At 36.7% G+C, this 17,156-nt stretch overlaps 2 protein-coding genes across 2 annotated transcripts; one reads left to right on the top strand and one right to left on the bottom strand.

Annotated features, from left to right (window-relative positions):
- Positions 1–2,876: 2,876 nt before the first annotated feature.
- Positions 2,877–3,971, top strand: LOC149017177 (F-box/LRR-repeat protein At3g48880-like). The gene is made up of 2 exons (XM_089152901.1): positions 2,877–3,244; positions 3,348–3,971. The coding sequence occupies exons 1-2, from the start codon at positions 2,877–2,879 to the stop codon at positions 3,919–3,921; spliced, it is 942 nt and encodes a 313-aa protein (XP_089009027.1). The 3' UTR covers positions 3,922–3,971.
- A 1,720-nt stretch (positions 3,972–5,691) lies between these two features.
- Positions 5,692–6,942, bottom strand: LOC149017176 (peamaclein-like). The gene is made up of 2 exons (XM_089154133.1): positions 6,409–6,942; positions 5,692–6,275 (listed from the first exon to the last, which is right to left on the bottom strand). Exons 1-2 carry the CDS (start codon positions 6,494–6,496, stop codon positions 6,085–6,087), a joined length of 279 nt encoding a protein of 92 aa, XP_089010259.1. The 5' UTR covers positions 6,497–6,942; the 3' UTR covers positions 5,692–6,084.
- Between the last annotated feature and the right edge of the window lie 10,214 nt (positions 6,943–17,156).

Below are 17,156 nucleotides of genomic sequence, written 5' to 3'. Positions count from 1 at the left end.
GTCATTGATATTTATGTACATGTCACATCGCGCATGTCACGCATGTAGCCATGTGTTTGGTGGAGACTAAAAAGAAGAGGGAAAGCACCAAGAAAATTAAACAGCACCAATCTATTTATCTACCTATTATATATATGCCTTTGATCCTTTGAATATTGGGATTTTGCCACTGAAAACTCTTAATCACCACCTAATCTTTGAGCCCATCATCCACTTTCCCTACTCTGTGGTTTTCACACTACCCTCATAGTTCCCATCTCACAAGATGAAAGGAATCAGACCAAAATGGGTGTTTGGTGGGGAGATCTAAATGGGTGTTTGGTGGAGAGATCGAAATCCTAGAAGCAGAAATTTGATATCTTTGGGTCTTGTTCAGGTGCGATATTTAGGTCAATTTTGCTGGTTCGTACCATGTTTGTCAATTTTTTGCCGACTTTTCAAGTGATTTTTCACCTCTATGATAACCAATGATCGTCGGCAAAGAGATAGAAGAAGGAGAAGAAGATGTTTCCACCACCGCCGGAGAGATAGAAAACAAAGAAAGAGAAGAAGAGAATCAGGCAGAGTTCGATAATTCCGGTGGATTTTAGCTTGAATTTTGCCAGTTGATTGAAAAATCGACTTTTGCATTTTTCTGGCAATATTTGAATATGTCGAATTTCGGTTAAAAATTTTTGCCCTCAACCGCCAAAATTCGCAAAATGTTTTGCATTTTGGTTACATGACTAGATATTTCAATATGTCGGATTTCCCGGGTTGAAAAAAAGTTTCAATCGCCTTAGTGCGGTGAATCTTAGCGGGAGGCCAAAATTCGACAAAATATTTTACCGTGGTCTTGTTTGGTAGACTGATAAATTGATAATGCCCCCCATTCAAATGAAGTAGCTATTTTAGGTCTATTTTCACTCTAAAATATTAATGATTATTATCCATGTCTCATACGCAAAAAAAAAAATGATATTTGTCCAGAACTATAGTGTTTGCTAATCCTTCCCGCTAATCACGCCATGACTTGCTGTTTGGCTTTATTATTATTATTCGAATTGCTGCATAGAGTAGGGTTTTTCAACGGAGACTTTTCATGCATTCTTAAAAAGTCTCAAAGTTGCATCAAACTAATAAAGTGGACTTTGAATAAGTAGTACTTGGAATTTCAAAACAGAGAAAGAAAATGCGGGAAAAGAATTCCCACGATCCAATCATATTATTTTACTTTCAAAATTCAAATGATGCAACTTATTATTTTTCTTTCTCTCAATATATTAAATGCATAGGATAGTAAATTTTAATCAAAATATGGTTGGTGATGAGAAGTTTCGGACATCCTCTGTCTTTGCATCTTAAGATTACCTATCTTAATTATAGGTGGGGTCCACTCTCACTTACGATTTGGCTTCGCATTCGATGATGGTGTTTGAGTTTAACTTCATTATAAAGTAATGTTGACCAGTGACGACGAAAAAATACTTTACATACAAGATTTTATCCCTTAAATGAGAAATCGAAATTGTAATTAATTAAGGGCCCAGAGAGACCTTATCAATTATAAACAAGGATACTAATTTGTGTTCAAAAAAAAAATTCATGTCCTATTCCATCTATCTCTTTCATTTAAAATTACGTGGAAGAAGGTAGTTCATGCAAAAGTTTTATCTAATTAATGCTACCAACCTCCTTGGAATTTATATAATCCTCCAAAAAGATGTGGGAGAAAATGGCAATTATTTAAAAGAAATTATTTTGTAAATATAACGCTTTATTATTATTATTATTGTTTTGGTAGAATATAATGGTTTATTTTCACAATTTCTTTATTTGCAACTAACTTTTTTGGAGAAGCCCACAGGCCCATGAAAAGAAAATCATAAGCCCACATTTAAGCCTTGTCGTGTATCTACATGGGTTTTGCCATCTCAAAGAAGCAGATTCGATTATATAATACTCTAAAGGAACCTGGAGGCCCAGGCCCATTAATAGAAAATTCCGGGTCCAAGAATAGCTAATTATATTTCGACGAGTTTAATAATTGAAAGGGCTAAGTTCGGTCGGGTTTTTACAATTCCAAGCCCAGTCCTATATATTTTAAATAAGCTCATTTTCTCCTTGACTCTAAGCCCTACAGGACCCTCTAATTGGCCCTATCCCTGACCTTAATTGGTCCTGTCACTACCCCTGATTGGCTATGTCACTGGTCCTGATTGGCCATATCCTTGTATTTGTATTTAATTCACTGAAATCAAGTATCGTGGACAAAATTAAGGTTAAGATTAAGGCCAGAATCAAGGCAAAAAATTAGGAATGGGTCGGAACAGACCCAAATGAAAGAGTAATTCTAGGCCTGCCATTGGCCCTAGTTAGGGCTAGGATGTTTTGGTCTTAACCTGCCCTCAAGGTAAAAATCTTGAACCCAAACCCTATTCTGGCTTAGGGCGAACTTACAGGCCAAACTTGCACCCCTATCCATGGACCTCGAGAGGCATAAGAACACATGACTACTGAAGGGGGAGAAAGCTAAAATTTAATTCAGCTTGTATGACCATTGAACTAACATTTCAGTTGTTGCAGTTGGCTGTTCTAACTATAAACCGTTGTAACAGTTGATAACAAAGTCTGGTTAATAGAGTCAGTGAAGGTGGTTCAATTAATTTAGAATTCTTCTCTAATTTAAGCAGAGATTAGTTTCTTCTATTAATCACCTGTTTATAAATACTATACCTCTAAATGGGTTTACAGAGTATCGTTTCCCCTGCAGAAAATAACCCTTGCATTTCAATCTTGGGCTTTTTTCCAGTTCCCATGAATTATTACTTAAAATTTCATTAATAACAGTAAAAGATCCTTTTGGTCTCTCCCATTACTTCTTGAAACCAAGAGAGATGAATGACTCAAACCCTCAAGTCAAAATCTCTGAAGTCGAAAGAAGATGGGAAGACTTGAATGAAGACTGTTTGGAGCTTGTGTTTGAAAGGGTCGGCCTGGATTCTCTCATCTTTGATGTTCCTTTAGTTTGCAAATCATGGCACAGAGCCACTCTCGATCCCCAGTGCTGGACTAATTTGGATCTTGCATCAAGCATCTTCGAGTCTACATGGTTAAAATTCTCAAAAGAACAACCCATGATGAAATTCTCTGATTTCATGATGAATTTCTTCAAATTTGTTGCAAAACGAAGCTGCAGGTCTGTAGCCCGTCTTGCTCTCCCAGTTAGCTGTACACAAGAGGCATTAGAATTTGCATCCGAGGAGTAAGTCTAGAAATTCCCCTCAAAAGCTCTCATACGAAACTAACAAATCAATATATTTGCTTCAATTCCTTAACCCTGTATATATATATTCTGGTTTCTGCAGGTTCCCAAATTTGAGAGCTCTGGATGTGGGAACAGAGCTTTGGGATTATGGCAATTGGGATGAGAAGAATTTGAGTCGTGTTGATGTAAATCAATTGCATCTTAAATGCATTGAGTTGCTGAATCAACATTTGCCAAAATTGACAAGCAAATGGAAGCATTTGGAGCAGCTCTCATTACTATCCATACCCAGAGAATCGTTTAAAGAGCTCCTCATGCAAATCAATCTTTCCTGCAAAAAATTCACTGGGTTTTCTACAACTGGTACCGTGGCAACCGAAGAAGCATTGGCTATTACAACTGTACTCCCTAAGATTAAGTATTTAAAACTGAACGGGAGTTTTATGCCCAAGAAAAGCCTGAAGATAATATTGGAGGGTTGTAAAGATCTGGTTTTATTGGAAGCAAGGAATTGCAGTGGGTTTGAGGAGAATGATGAAGAGATCCTGAAGATGGCATCTCAAATCAAGACATCCATGTTTGAGGGTTCAAGAGCATTGTTTTTTGACCCTTCAAAATCTTACTACATCGATCATTTCTTGTATCAAGCACTCGTAAATAGTCCCTTTCTTTAACGACTAACACCTTTTCCAGTTACTTATGTTGCCAAAGTAAAATTAAAAAATAACCCCAATTTCTTAGAGAGATTTTAATTTATTTCCGCCAAAAGGGGTGAGGGTGAAAATTCCTCATGGAGCTCTTTCTGTATATAAGAATATGCTCCCCTGTTTTTTGTTTTTTTTGGTAGAAATATGCTCCCCTGTTATGGTGTTGATGTTGTTGTGTTTTCTTTTTGTTCGAGAGATTTGTTCAGTGCTCACAGTTTTTCCTTTGGGATTGCTAGAAATGTATGGTCCATGAAAGATTATGGTGTTTTAGTACTGTTTTGATGATTGCAGTGTTAGTATTTTCAATGCTTCAATCTTGTGGAAAAGAGTTTTTCTTTTTTTGAAAAAAAGAACACATGATTCTAAGAAAGGCATTGCCAATTCAATGAAAAGAAGGTTTAGCTATAGGTGAAGGCTTGAAGCTATGAACAGAAGGAAGTTTAACGTTGATCCTGAATTAAAAGCATCGAACACATATTTTTGAATGCCCATTCACAGAGGCCCAGATTCATTCACCTAGCCTGTTGGATTAAAAGTTTGATAAGTTTCGGTTCCATCTAGGGCTGCAACAGGGCCGGATTGGGCTGGGCTTTTACGATCCCAAGTCCAGTCCTATATATTATAATCTAAGTCTATTCTCGCTTTGACTCTAATTTATGACTAATGATTATTGTCCCTGATCCTAAGCCCTAGAGAGCCAAGCCAAACCCATTTCCGTCCTGATTGGCCTCGTCTCTGACCTTGATTGATCCTATCTTTGGCACCGATTGGCCTGTCTCTAGCTCTAATTGGCCTTATCCCTAGCCTTGATTGATCTTATACTTGGCCTTGGCTCTGGCCCTGATTGATTCTATCCTTGTTCATGCTCGTAATTCATTGAGATCAAGCATCATGGACAAAATTAGAGGGTCAGGGTCAGGGCAAAAAATTAGGAATGGGTTGAGACAGGCTCGGTGGGCCAAAGAGTAATCCCAAACCCTTGGCCCTAATCATAACTAGAATATTTTGGCCTTAACTTGTCCTTAGGGCCAAAAGATTGAGCTCAAGCCCTATTCGAACTCAGGGTGGGTCAGGACCAAACTTGCACCCCTAGTTCCATCAATAAAAGTTGAGGCCCATAGGCCCACAACATTGATTTGGCATGCAAATCCTCTGCATTCGGGCTGGGTATGCATTTGTGTGTCCATCCATTGGATGACCTACCTGTGGTTTCAAGCAACCAACTTCAACACCACAGACATTTTCAGGTTGCTTTCTTTTTTACGCTAAGGATGTGATCCAGAGAGTCTCCTCTCCCCTTTTTTTTCCTACTCCCTGACATACTTGAATGTTGTGCGTTAAATACGTAACACCAATGAATGTTGTGCGTTAAATACGTAACACCAACTGCTAACACGTCTTATAATTTCGATCTCAACCGTTGACGGCGCACAATACATAGCGCACTACAAGCCAAAATGGCCCAACCCCACCCAAATAGTCAGTTCACGTGGTGCCAACCTCGGATCCTTTTTCCTTGTACGAGACGGTCCTCCCAGGCAACTCTCAAAGAGTTAAAATATTATGCTCCTCAAATAGATTCCTCTGCAAATCCCAAAGTCACATCTCTGCCTTACCTGCCTCAGTTGTTCACTCGTAACTTTTCTTCATGCCTTCACAATATTAATTAAAATATTACTCGGGAATTGCTACTTTTCAGCCTTTCCATTAAGCTCTCTATCATATATATATATATATGGGTTTTTATTTACTGCAGCAGCAGTGCAAGTGTGCAACCAAGAACCAACAACGCATATGTGCCACATACATATCTAGCAAGAAATTCAACACTATATAATCAAACTCCTGAGAAGGCTTAGTCGTAAATAAGTTTTTCTTATTTTACAAATTTTCAAAATAAAAACCCACTTGTAAGAAAGAGAGAGATACTTTATTCACCTTTCCAAAGATTTCATGAACTCATTGACATCAAGCTTTCTTGATCATGAACTCCTAGGTGCTAATACTCTACAAACACATCTTCTAATTCATCGTACAAGAACATCAATTATTACATTTGATCACTACATCACCATAGAACTCATTAAGAATAATTCACAGAGTAACTAAGAAAAGAGGGAGTAATCCTAATTAAGGGCACTTGGGGTCGCCCTTGGAGTTCTTCTTGTCTCTGTAGCAAGGACACTCGTGCTTGTTCCCGTAAGTACCCGAAGGAACACACTTGCATTCCCTGCAGCAGATTCCACAGTACTTCAAGCAACGGTCCTTCACTCCTGCTTTCGAGCATCTGTCACTGCATTTTGAGTCGCAGAAACCTAGTACTTTTTAAGTTCAAACATAAACAAACAAACAAACAAACCAACATTCATTAATAATTTGTTAGACACACTCTGTACACGGAAATCAAAGAGGAAAAGCAGCCATGCGAGATGGGTTCAGTGGAAAAGCTCTTACTTGCGTCTCCTGCCACGGCTGACTGAATAAAGGAGGAGGTGAGGAGAAGTGCCATAAGCAGCAAAGTTGCTAACATGAACTTCTTCATCTTCAAGACCAGAAAGAGAGAAAAGAGAGACAAGAGTGAAGATGGGAGTTGAAGATTGAGCAGACTGGCAGTTGCAGAGACTGAAACCTTTTGAAGACTGATGGGAGAAGTGGGTTGGGCAAGTGGGTATTTATAATGGTGAATGAGACATGGCGTCCGAGTGAGTCCCTCTCAGTCTCTCTCACCAAAGCGCATCAAACCCACCTCGCAACGTACAAAATGCTGACAACAAATGTGTTGGGATAGTAATTTTGGAAGTTGAAAAATGGAGGAAAGAGTGAAAGACATCACAGCAATTTACAGTCTGTCATGGTTTTTGTTTGGAAGCCATCGATGGAAGAACCACTCCTTTATTTTCTGTGATGCCCACACTACCCAGTACAAGAGAAAAGGACCATCACGCGGTTTCCATTGTTGAGAAAGTTGCTAGCACAGTAGCACCTTCCCTGCTTCTCTCTCTCTCTCTCTCTCTCTCTCTGTTTCTCTGTGTGAAACTGTACTAGATGAACAGTTGTGCAATAATAAAAACTAAAGTGGGGTTTCTTCAACTGGTTCGCTGTTTGCCACTACTGAAAGTTATCATCTCTCATAGGTAAATCAATGAGAGAGAGAGAGAATATTAAAGCACAGATGAAGAAAGGAAGGCTCTAGAAATAAAAATCTCTCTAGAAACCCCCACACGAACGCGGAGGGGGAAGGGAGTGTGAATGCATGGGGAGGTGAGAACCTGGGATTCTGCTTTTCAGTGGAGGACCATGAAAGACAACAAAAATGGAGAAAAACAAAGAAAGAAAAAGCTTCAAATCCATGATTATTAATTTCTTTTGGTACAGAATTCATGATTGTTAATTCTATATATGATACAGAAAGAGTGAGCAAGTGGCCTCGTTGTCACTTGCATGATCTGTCTCATGCTCTCTTCTGCTATTTTTTTAAGTAAAAGTCACTCCATTAGATGATTAATTAACCTTATGCCTTTGCTTCTTTCGATCTTCAGACTTCAAAATATACCACAAGCCCAATAGAAATTGTAAGAGCCGAAGAAGTACATATAAATGAAATAAGCTAATCATTAGATGGGCTGGGCTGGGATGGGCTTGTCCCGGCCCATCTAGAAAACTATCCTTATCTGAAGTCTAGAACGGATCCTCAACATATACCAATATGGACCATTATCCTTTGGGCCCATTAATTGTTGCAGATGCCATAAAAAAGGGAAATGCTGGGATGAAAGAATGGCTCAGTTTTGAAGAATATGAAGATAAGAAATGCAAAAAGATCAAAAATAGAAAAAAATTAGCTTTGATAGGTTTACTTGATTTTCAATTTATTCAATACTCAATATTTCCTTTCAAATATTTTTTTTTGGAAAATTATATTAATTTTAATTATTATTTTGATTTTAGTCATTAAAATATTCATATTTAATTGAGATATGAATCTTTCTTACGTAGATTTGATCGCAAAATTGGCAATGGTTTTATTTTCAAAGCGTATTAACTCATAGTAATCATTAATTACTTCAATAACTCCTTTCTAACCTCGGAAGTCCCGGGTTGTTAAGATATGGAAGTCGATTTAAGATATGAATCTTTTTGAGATTGGTGGTTGGCCCTCTACTGCTATCGACACCCCATACTACTTTCGTATTCATCGTTCAAATGGTGCCAAAATGTTCAAAAGTTCAATCCAACGGTGACATATTTTGAAATTAAAAAACGATTTACAAATCATGTTCAGATGCAGTCTCATGATAGCAAGCAAAAAATTATGCACAGCAGTGGATGTTCTCCCCTTTCATGCATGAGGTCTGATAGAACTTTCCAATAATAGATGTGCAAAGTGCTATTTATCAATAAATCCACACCCTCCACCCTACCCCATACACAACACCAACTTCCTCACTCTCTTCCTCTTCAGTGTCACCCTTTTGCTTCTTTGGTCAATTTGAGCTTTTGGGAGAATGTCTTCTACAGGTTTATGCCAAAAGAAGGCACCAATAACTAAGAGGCTTTGGAGCTCTAAAGAAGATAGGTGAATCATAATCACTGCCACCTCTCTCTCTCTCTCTATATCTATGCTTTTTGTGACCTGTGATGGTAGGACAAGTTTTGATACATCCTTGCCCAATGGATATACCTGATGGAGAACTACCTATAATGCATAACGACCTTATTATAAAGTAAGGCTGAGACATGGAGTTTCCCAACTCTGGTTTCCTTGCGTGTGAGATCATAGCATGATTAAGAGTCTCTAGAGAGATCTCCATTGTAATGTGCTTTCATTACACAATGAAGCAACTTTAGTACTTTCCTTGGACATGGTTCATCACATTTGCATCTAGGAACAATGTTGCAAAATCTTTGTGTGATATTGTTTTATTTTTGTTGTTATTCTTATTTACTTAATGTTCATTCTAACAAGTCACCCCTATAGCTTGCTGGCATCTCTAGTACAATCTCATGGAGTGAAGCGATGGTGTCTTATATCGTCTAGTATGAAGGCGAGATCAGGAAAACAATGCCGAGAGCGATGGTATAATTATCTTGACCCCAATATCAAGGTTGTCTCCATTTTATTGCATTTGCATGTTGGTTTAATGAATAATGTTTTAGGATCAATCACAGGGTCTAATCTTGATTTTATTATGAATCAAATGGTTTTGCCGCAGAAAGAACCTTGGACAACAAGTGAGGAGTTAAACTTAATAAAAATGCATTTGAAGGTCGGAAACCAATGGGTTAAAATCGCTAAGGGGATCCCTGGTAGACCGGAAAATTGCATAAAAAACCATTGGTACACAATAAAGCGCAACCTAGAAAAGGAGAACCACGACCATCCAAGTACTGCATTGCAAGATTATATTAGAAGAACTTGTAACACAAAAGATGAAGGTAATGAGAGTGTTCTTAGAGACAATCAAGAAATAAAAGGAAATGCAGATCCTAATGCCTTCTCTCAGAAGAATTATTCTTTGAACAAGGGGAGTCTTCTCATATGGAGAATAATAATGAGACACTCTCAGACAAAGAAGCTGAGGGTAATAATGTTCCTCCATTGCTTTGGCCAGAAGATTTTACCCTCAATGATGGAAGGGTTGCTGAGAGATACAATGACATATTTCAGAGCATTCTCAAAGACATTCAAGAAATAGAAGAAAATGCAACTCCTAATGCCTCTTCTCTAGAAGAAATATTCTTTGAACAAGGGGAGCCTTCTCATATGGAGAAGAATAATGAGGCATTCTTGGATGAAGAAGCCAAGGGAAACAATGTTCCCCCATTGATTTGGCCAGAAGATTTCACCATCACGGATGGAAGTGCTGCTGAGAGATACAATGACATATTTCAAAGTGTTCTCCAAGACGTTCAAGAAACAGAAGGAGATGCAGCTCCTAGTGCCTCCTCTCCAGAAGAAATATTATTTAAACAAGGGGAGTCTTCTCATATGGAGAAGAACAATGAGGCACTATCAAACAAAGAAGCTAAGGGTGACAATGTTTTGAATGCTCCTCCATTGCTTGGTCCAAAAGATTTCACCCTCATGGATGGAAGTGTCGTTGAGGGATATGATGATATATTTCAAGACCCTGAACTCTTGAGCTTCATCTCTTCGCCTTCTTATCATTGTAATCTTGGGTATGATTTGAAAGACCAAATCTAGTGTACTTTTGTCCTTCATTAGTGTGCAATGTGAAAGAACTGTTTTTTGGAGAAGCAAATGGCATAATCATCATTAGTGTGCAATGCAGAGAAATACTAGTTGGCAAATTCTGAGTAAGTTAACTTTGAAAAAAATGGTTGTATATAGTAGCTATCTTTCACCTTATGGATTTGTAGAAAAGGCCATTACTCACCCATAGAAGTAGGATGGTCAAACTTGAGTGGAATAGTTATCATATCGATATTCAATTTTATTCAGATGAATTCAGATAATATCCTATTAGTTTTCAAGCATGATTTAAATGGATTTGAATAGTCTCTAGATAGTTATTTTTCCTCATAGATTACTTTAAATGAATATGAATTTTCGATTTTCCATCGACCACTTTATTGTTTTACTCACATAACTTGAGGTTAAGATTTAATCATCCAAAAAAAAAAAAACGGCTTAAGGTTAAGACTTTGGAGCTCAAAAACTATTTAAGTCACACACAATATATAGCTAGGAGACCTGCAAATACGTGATATAATTAAAATTAAAAATTAATAATGGATTTACATATTTAAAAGTCATATTACTCTCAAACACTTTATTTATTATATGTTATGTAAGAGGGACCACCACTTCTCAAGCTCTTTATTTATCATATCATTGTTTTCGTGAATTTCTATTGAAAATATAAAGAAAATTAAAGATAAAAAAAATAAAGAGTGGAAGAGGGGGTAGGTGTGAAATCTCTTTAGAGTCTTAGGAGAAATCATTTTCCATTTGACTCGCAAGCAAAGGCAACCTTATGTAATCAAATTTTGGAATACATAATTTATAAGCTTACCAAATAATGAATACATTTATTGCAAAATGCCTCAAATTAAAGTGGATCTATTTTTTTTTCCTTTTTGTTAGAATTAAATTGGATACCTTAACTGCTAATGCTACTGAAATAAATGTTAAATTCCAATATTAGATTTGTATTTATGGTAAGTGCCATTATTTTTATACACCCACCTCGGCTACTTCTGTCTTCACCCCCTTATTCCCATCCCCACAAGCTTCACTACCTTCCTCTCTTGCCATCTTTGATATTCCACCCTTTGGTCACAAAGAGTTCTTGAGATAAAATGGTTGCCTTCGATGAAAAATGCCTCGCAGGAATATTCAAGAAGCCTTCGACTGCCAAGAAGCTATGGACCTCTGAAGAGGATAGGTGATGAATTGTTAATTATGACCACCATTTCCCTCCCACCTATCCACCGGCCCTAAGTTTGGATTAGCCACCCCAAGGGAGAGGAACGGCTCCACACCACATAGAAAGTATGGGTCCGAGGTCCTTCCTTTGAACTCTTGAGGTTCTAAGCGTTAGAATGGGACCTTCACCCCTTGTATGATGTGGAGGCATCCCATTACCCTAGGAAGAGTTGGGGTCTTTCTTTGGAGTCCGGATCCTCTACCCGTCGAGTAGAAGTCTATGTTACCCTTAACACTTCTTTAGCACTCGTTAAAAGGTGGCCCATTGAGAGTTCCTTTTTCTTATCAGAATTTAGAGGAGGACCCCACTCTTCATGTGTGATGGAGAGGTGGAGTAAAGATTCCAGATCACTTCCCCATCAGAGGAGAGATTTGTGTTCCCCTATTACTTCTCTACCACGTAATAGGAGTGGGACCCACATGGATCCCTTAGGGGTTCAATCTCTGATTCGTTTTGTCAGTACTCTGAGATGAGCCCCATTCTCCTATTGTATAATGAGATAACATCAAAGGAGCACATACCTCTACCATGACGAGTAGAGGATCCAACGAGGTGTGTGGTGGAGCATAAACCTCTATCGATGGGTCATCCCAACTCATTCCCTTGAGGATAGTGCGTGTATACCGAACTTTGCTTCAGTCCTACACAGGACTGTCAAGCGAATCATTTTGGTCGGTTGGATCGGAATCTCGGTCGAGATTTCGATCCAACTGACCGAAATCTCGTTTGATCGTTAATGCGCATGACTCAAGCAATTTCGTTGTATACCTCCCACCTGCTCTTCTATTTCATATGATAATGGGTGCTTTTATTGAATGAAAAAAGTATATGTAACTTGGAAAAATGAAAACATAGAAAGCCAACATAACTCTAAAACTATTCTAACTTGATAAAAATCCAATACACAGATTGCTGGAATCTTTGGTACACTCCCATGGAGAGCGATGGAGTCTTATAGCGTTACTGATGAAGTCTAGGTCAGGAAAACAGTGCAGGGAGCGATGGCATAATCACCTTCGCCCCAATATTAAGGTTGTCTCCATTTCATGCTGACTGCATGTTCTTTTTGCTAGTTGCATGGTAGTTTATGTTTTATCTTTTATGAGAATTGAATCAAATGGTTTTCCCTACAGAAAGAACCATGGAGCATAGAGGAGGAAATAGCTTTGATCAAGGCACAAGCTGAAATCGGAAACAGTTGGGTTGAGATTGCGAAAAGGATCCCCGGAAGAACTGGGAATTCAGTTAAAAACCATTGGAGGGCAATCAAACGTAAGCAACAATCACAACTGAAGATTGAATTGAAGAAAAACGAGTATCATCCAAGTCCGTTGTTACAAGACTACATCAAGAGTAGTACTTGTAAGGTGACAAACGAAGGCATGAAGAACATTCTCAAAGATGTAGAAGAAACCCCCCAGGGACTTGCTGCTTCGAATGCTCCTCCTGCACAGCCTGAACAAGGTTCCCATCATGTGGAGAAGAAAAAGAGTGCAGTTAATGAAGCCGAGAAGAACAATGTCTGCAATGCCACTCCAGAGCTTCAGCCAGAAGAATTCCTCTTCATGGAGATGATAAATGAGGAAAACGATTTCATGTTTGAAGACCTAGAATTATTCTTCCCATTCTAGTCACCTTCTTTGTATTGGGATAATTTTTGTTCTCTTACCCCCTCCCCCACCCCAAAAAAAAAGAAAAAGAAGAAAATTTCCATTTTGGTTAGACAATTGACATCCTAGTTTGAAATTCAATCCTCCCATCTTTATCAAAATTAATGAAGTGAAGTTAATGAATCAACTCTGTGAATTAAGTGGCCAAGAAATTTTATTTTTATTGGACAGATGAAGATTTGTCATATCATTCAGACCTAATAAATAATAAAAATAAAATAATCCAATCAGTAATATTCAAGAAGAATTTAGTAAAATTATTAAAATTAAAGAATTGATATCGGCCTAAAAACACATACACACATTATATATATATATATTATTTTTTATGTTTGGATAAAAAAGTAAACTGAATTTTTGTCAAAATGGAGTATATTTTTTTATATTTCAAATAAGAAATAAAACTAAACTCGAAAATCAAAGGTAATTGTTATAGATGCCATAAGAGAATAAAACATTGAGACGAAAGAATGGTTCGATATAAAAGAATATAAAGAGAAGAAATGCAAAAAATCAAAATAGAAAAAAATTAGGTATGATAGCTTTACTTGATTTACCAATGCATTCAATAACCTTATATATAATTTGAATTTAGTTTTAAAAAATTACATTAATTATAGTATTAATTTTAATTTTTAATATTCTCTCTATCTCTTTTTTAATAATTCAGCTAATGTGCAAATTGATTAATATATCATTACTAGTGGACTGAACTGATAAGACAGAAATTACAAAAAGAGAAGAGAGGTTCACCATAAAAGGAGTGTAAAATAGAAGAAAAATCTGAGAAAAGGGGGAGTGAAAAGAAAAAAATCAGGAAAAGTGGAATTAATTAGAGTTAATAAATTTCAATGGGATGCATGTAAATTTTTTGGATGGAAGTTGAGGGATAAGAATTGGAGGACAAAAATCCATCATATCTTTCTTATATTTTTTAGATATTTTGCTTTCTTACAAGTGAAGCAAAGCAAGGAATAATATATAATCTTGGATTCTCAATGAATTTTATCATATTTATGGACTAATAAGAGAACCCAACATTAGTTTGTGATCTACTAAGGAGACCCACACCTTTATTAATTTTTATTGAAACGAACATTAGAAGAAATGAATAGTATATCTCTAGGAATTAAAATATTCATGTTTAATTGAGATATGAATCTTTCTTCCATGGAATTGGTTGCAAAATTGGCAATGGTTTTATTTTCAAAGCTTATAAATTCATAGTTATCATTAATTGAGATATGAATATTTCCATTTAGTAATCATTAATTGAAATATGAATCTTTCTTACATGAAATTGGTTGCAAAATTGGCAATGGTTTTATTTTTAAAGCTTGTAAATTCATAGTTATCATTAATTGAGATATGAATCTTTCCATTTAGTAATCATTAATTGAAATATGAATCTTTCTACATGGAATTGGTTGCAAAATTGGCAATGGTTTTATTTTTAAATCTTATAAATTCATAGTAATCATTAATTACTTTCAATTACTCTTTTCTAACTTTGAAGGTCTGTAGTTGTTAAGATATGGAAGTGGATTTAAGATATGAATCTTTCTGAGAAATTGGTTGCTGGCCCTCTACTGCATCAAACACCCCATACTACTTTCCAATTCATCGCTCAGATGGTGTCGATGTGTTCCAAAATTCAATCCAACGGTGACATTTTGAAATTCAAAATTGACCTACAAATCATGTTCAAGTGGCATCTCATGATAGCGAGCAGAGGATCAAAACCATGACATGTTCATTTTCATGCCTGAGGTCTTCTAAAACTTTTCAATGATAGAGGTGCAAAATGCTATTTATTTGGTGAACCTACCCTCCACTCCACACAACACCAACTCCCTCGCTCTCTTCCTCTTTTGTGGCATCCTTTGTGCTTCTTTGGTCAATTGAGCTTTTGGAAGAATGCCTTCCTCAGAAGAAACATGCCTCGCTGGTTCATTCAAAAAGAAGGCACCAGTGATGAAGAGGTTATGGACCCAGAAAGAAGATAGGTGAATCCTAATCACTACCATCTCTCTATCTATCTATCAATGCTTCTTGAGATCTATAATGGTCGGACAAGATTTGATATATCCTTGCCCAATGGATATATCTGATGGAGAAGTACTTATAATGCCTTGGGATTCTGTTATGTAGTAAGACTGAGATTTGAAGTTTGTCGACCTAGTTTTCCCTGTGTGAGATCATAGCACCATTGGGAATCTTAAGAGAGATCTCCATTGTAATTTGCTTTCATTACACAATGAAGCAACTTTAGTATTTTCCTTGGACATGGCTCATCACATTTGTATATAGGAAGGATGCATGTTAATTCTTTGTGTCATATTGTTTTGTTTTAGCTGTTATTCGTACTTACATGGTGTTCGTTCTAACAATTCACCTCTATAGATTACTAGAGTTTCTAGTACAGCCTCATGGAGAGAAGCAATGGAATTGTATATCGTCCGTGATGAAGACAAGATCAGGAAAACAATGCCAAGAGAGATGGTACAATCATCTTGACAACAATATCAAGGTTGTCTCCATTTCATTGCAATTGCATGTTCTTCTAATGGACAATGTTTTAGGATTGATCATGGTGTCTGATCTTAGTATGAATTAAATGGTTTTCCTGCAGAAAAAACCATGGAGAAAATGTGAAGAGTTAATCTTGATCCATTTACATTCTATATTCGGAAGCCAATGGGCTAAAAGGTGAAGGCATGAAGAGTGTTCTCAAAGACATTCAAGAAACACAAGGAAATGCAGCTCCTATTGCCCCACCTCATCAAGAAATATTTATTGAACAAGGGGAGTCTCCTCATATGGAGAAGAACAATGAGGCACTCGCAAACAAAGAAGCTAAGGGTAATAATGTTTTGAATGCAACTCCATTGCTTGGGCTAGAAGATTACACCTTCATGGATGAAAGTGTTGCTGAGGGATACATGACTTATTTGAATTCCCTGACTTGAACTTCATCTCTTTGCTTTCTTCACAATGTAATATTGGGTATGATTTGGAAGACAAATATCCGAATTTGGAATTTAAGAAGTCCATTATAAAATAAGTAAATAAACTATTTTCCTCATTAAATCTAGGGTCATTTGTCCTTTAATTTCTCTATTTCTTGTATCTTCATGGCATGCATAATTTTTTGTGAAGTAAAATGGCATAGTCATCGTTAGCACGCAAATGTGCAATGCAAAAACAGAATGGCTCGCAAGTGTTGCATAAGTAAAACTTTTAAAATGGCTATTCATGGTGGTTATCCTTCACTTAGTGGATTTGTAGAAAAGGCCATTACTCACCCATGCGGGTGGATTGGTTGGATGGATCGGATAGTTATTGTATCCAATTCAGATAATAACCTATTAGTTTTCAGGTATAATGAAAGTGGATTTGGATGGTTTGTAGATAGCTATTTTTTGATAGATTCTCTTAAATGAATACGAATGTGCATTGAATACGTATTGACTACTATTTTGTCTTATTCACTTAAGTTAGGGTTAAGACTTTGGAGTTCAACAACTATTTAGGTCACATACAATATACAGCTAGGCCACCTGCAAATATGTGATATAATTAAATTGAAACTTGATAATGGATTTACAAATTTACAAATCATATTACTATCAAGTTAACTCTTTATTTTATAATGTGGAAGACGGCACGGGCGGAAGCCACGGAACCAAGATTCAATATTTAGGGGAAGGAGATAATGACATTTCTATCCATTGCCTTTCCCCTTAAAATCTTTTTCTCAATATGAGAAGGGTCAAGTATTGATATTTCACATTGGAATAAGCTGAATGACCAAAAATTTTCTCAAAAAACCCCAAAGTGCAGCTCCACCTCTGGAAGAGTGACCACTACTCTCACGACATGAGGTAGTTGGTGGAGATGGAATGACAAAGGTATCTAAGACATCCGAGGATGAAAAAGATGATTGCATCTAAATCACATTTGTATTCATTTAAAAGAATCTAAATCCACAAAATTCAATTCAAATTATTAGCGCAAATTGAGTTAGCTGGATATTTTGATTTATTTTTATAATTTTATAAGTTAATAATGTCCTTATTTT

This window comes from Hakea prostrata, chromosome 4, assembly GCF_041222555.1.
Source record: "Hakea prostrata isolate BN-2017 chromosome 4, UWA_Hpros_2, whole genome shotgun sequence".
NCBI classification, from domain to species: domain Eukaryota; kingdom Viridiplantae; phylum Streptophyta; class Magnoliopsida; order Proteales; family Proteaceae; genus Hakea; species Hakea prostrata.
This window is presented reverse-complemented; position numbering and strand designations above follow the sequence as displayed.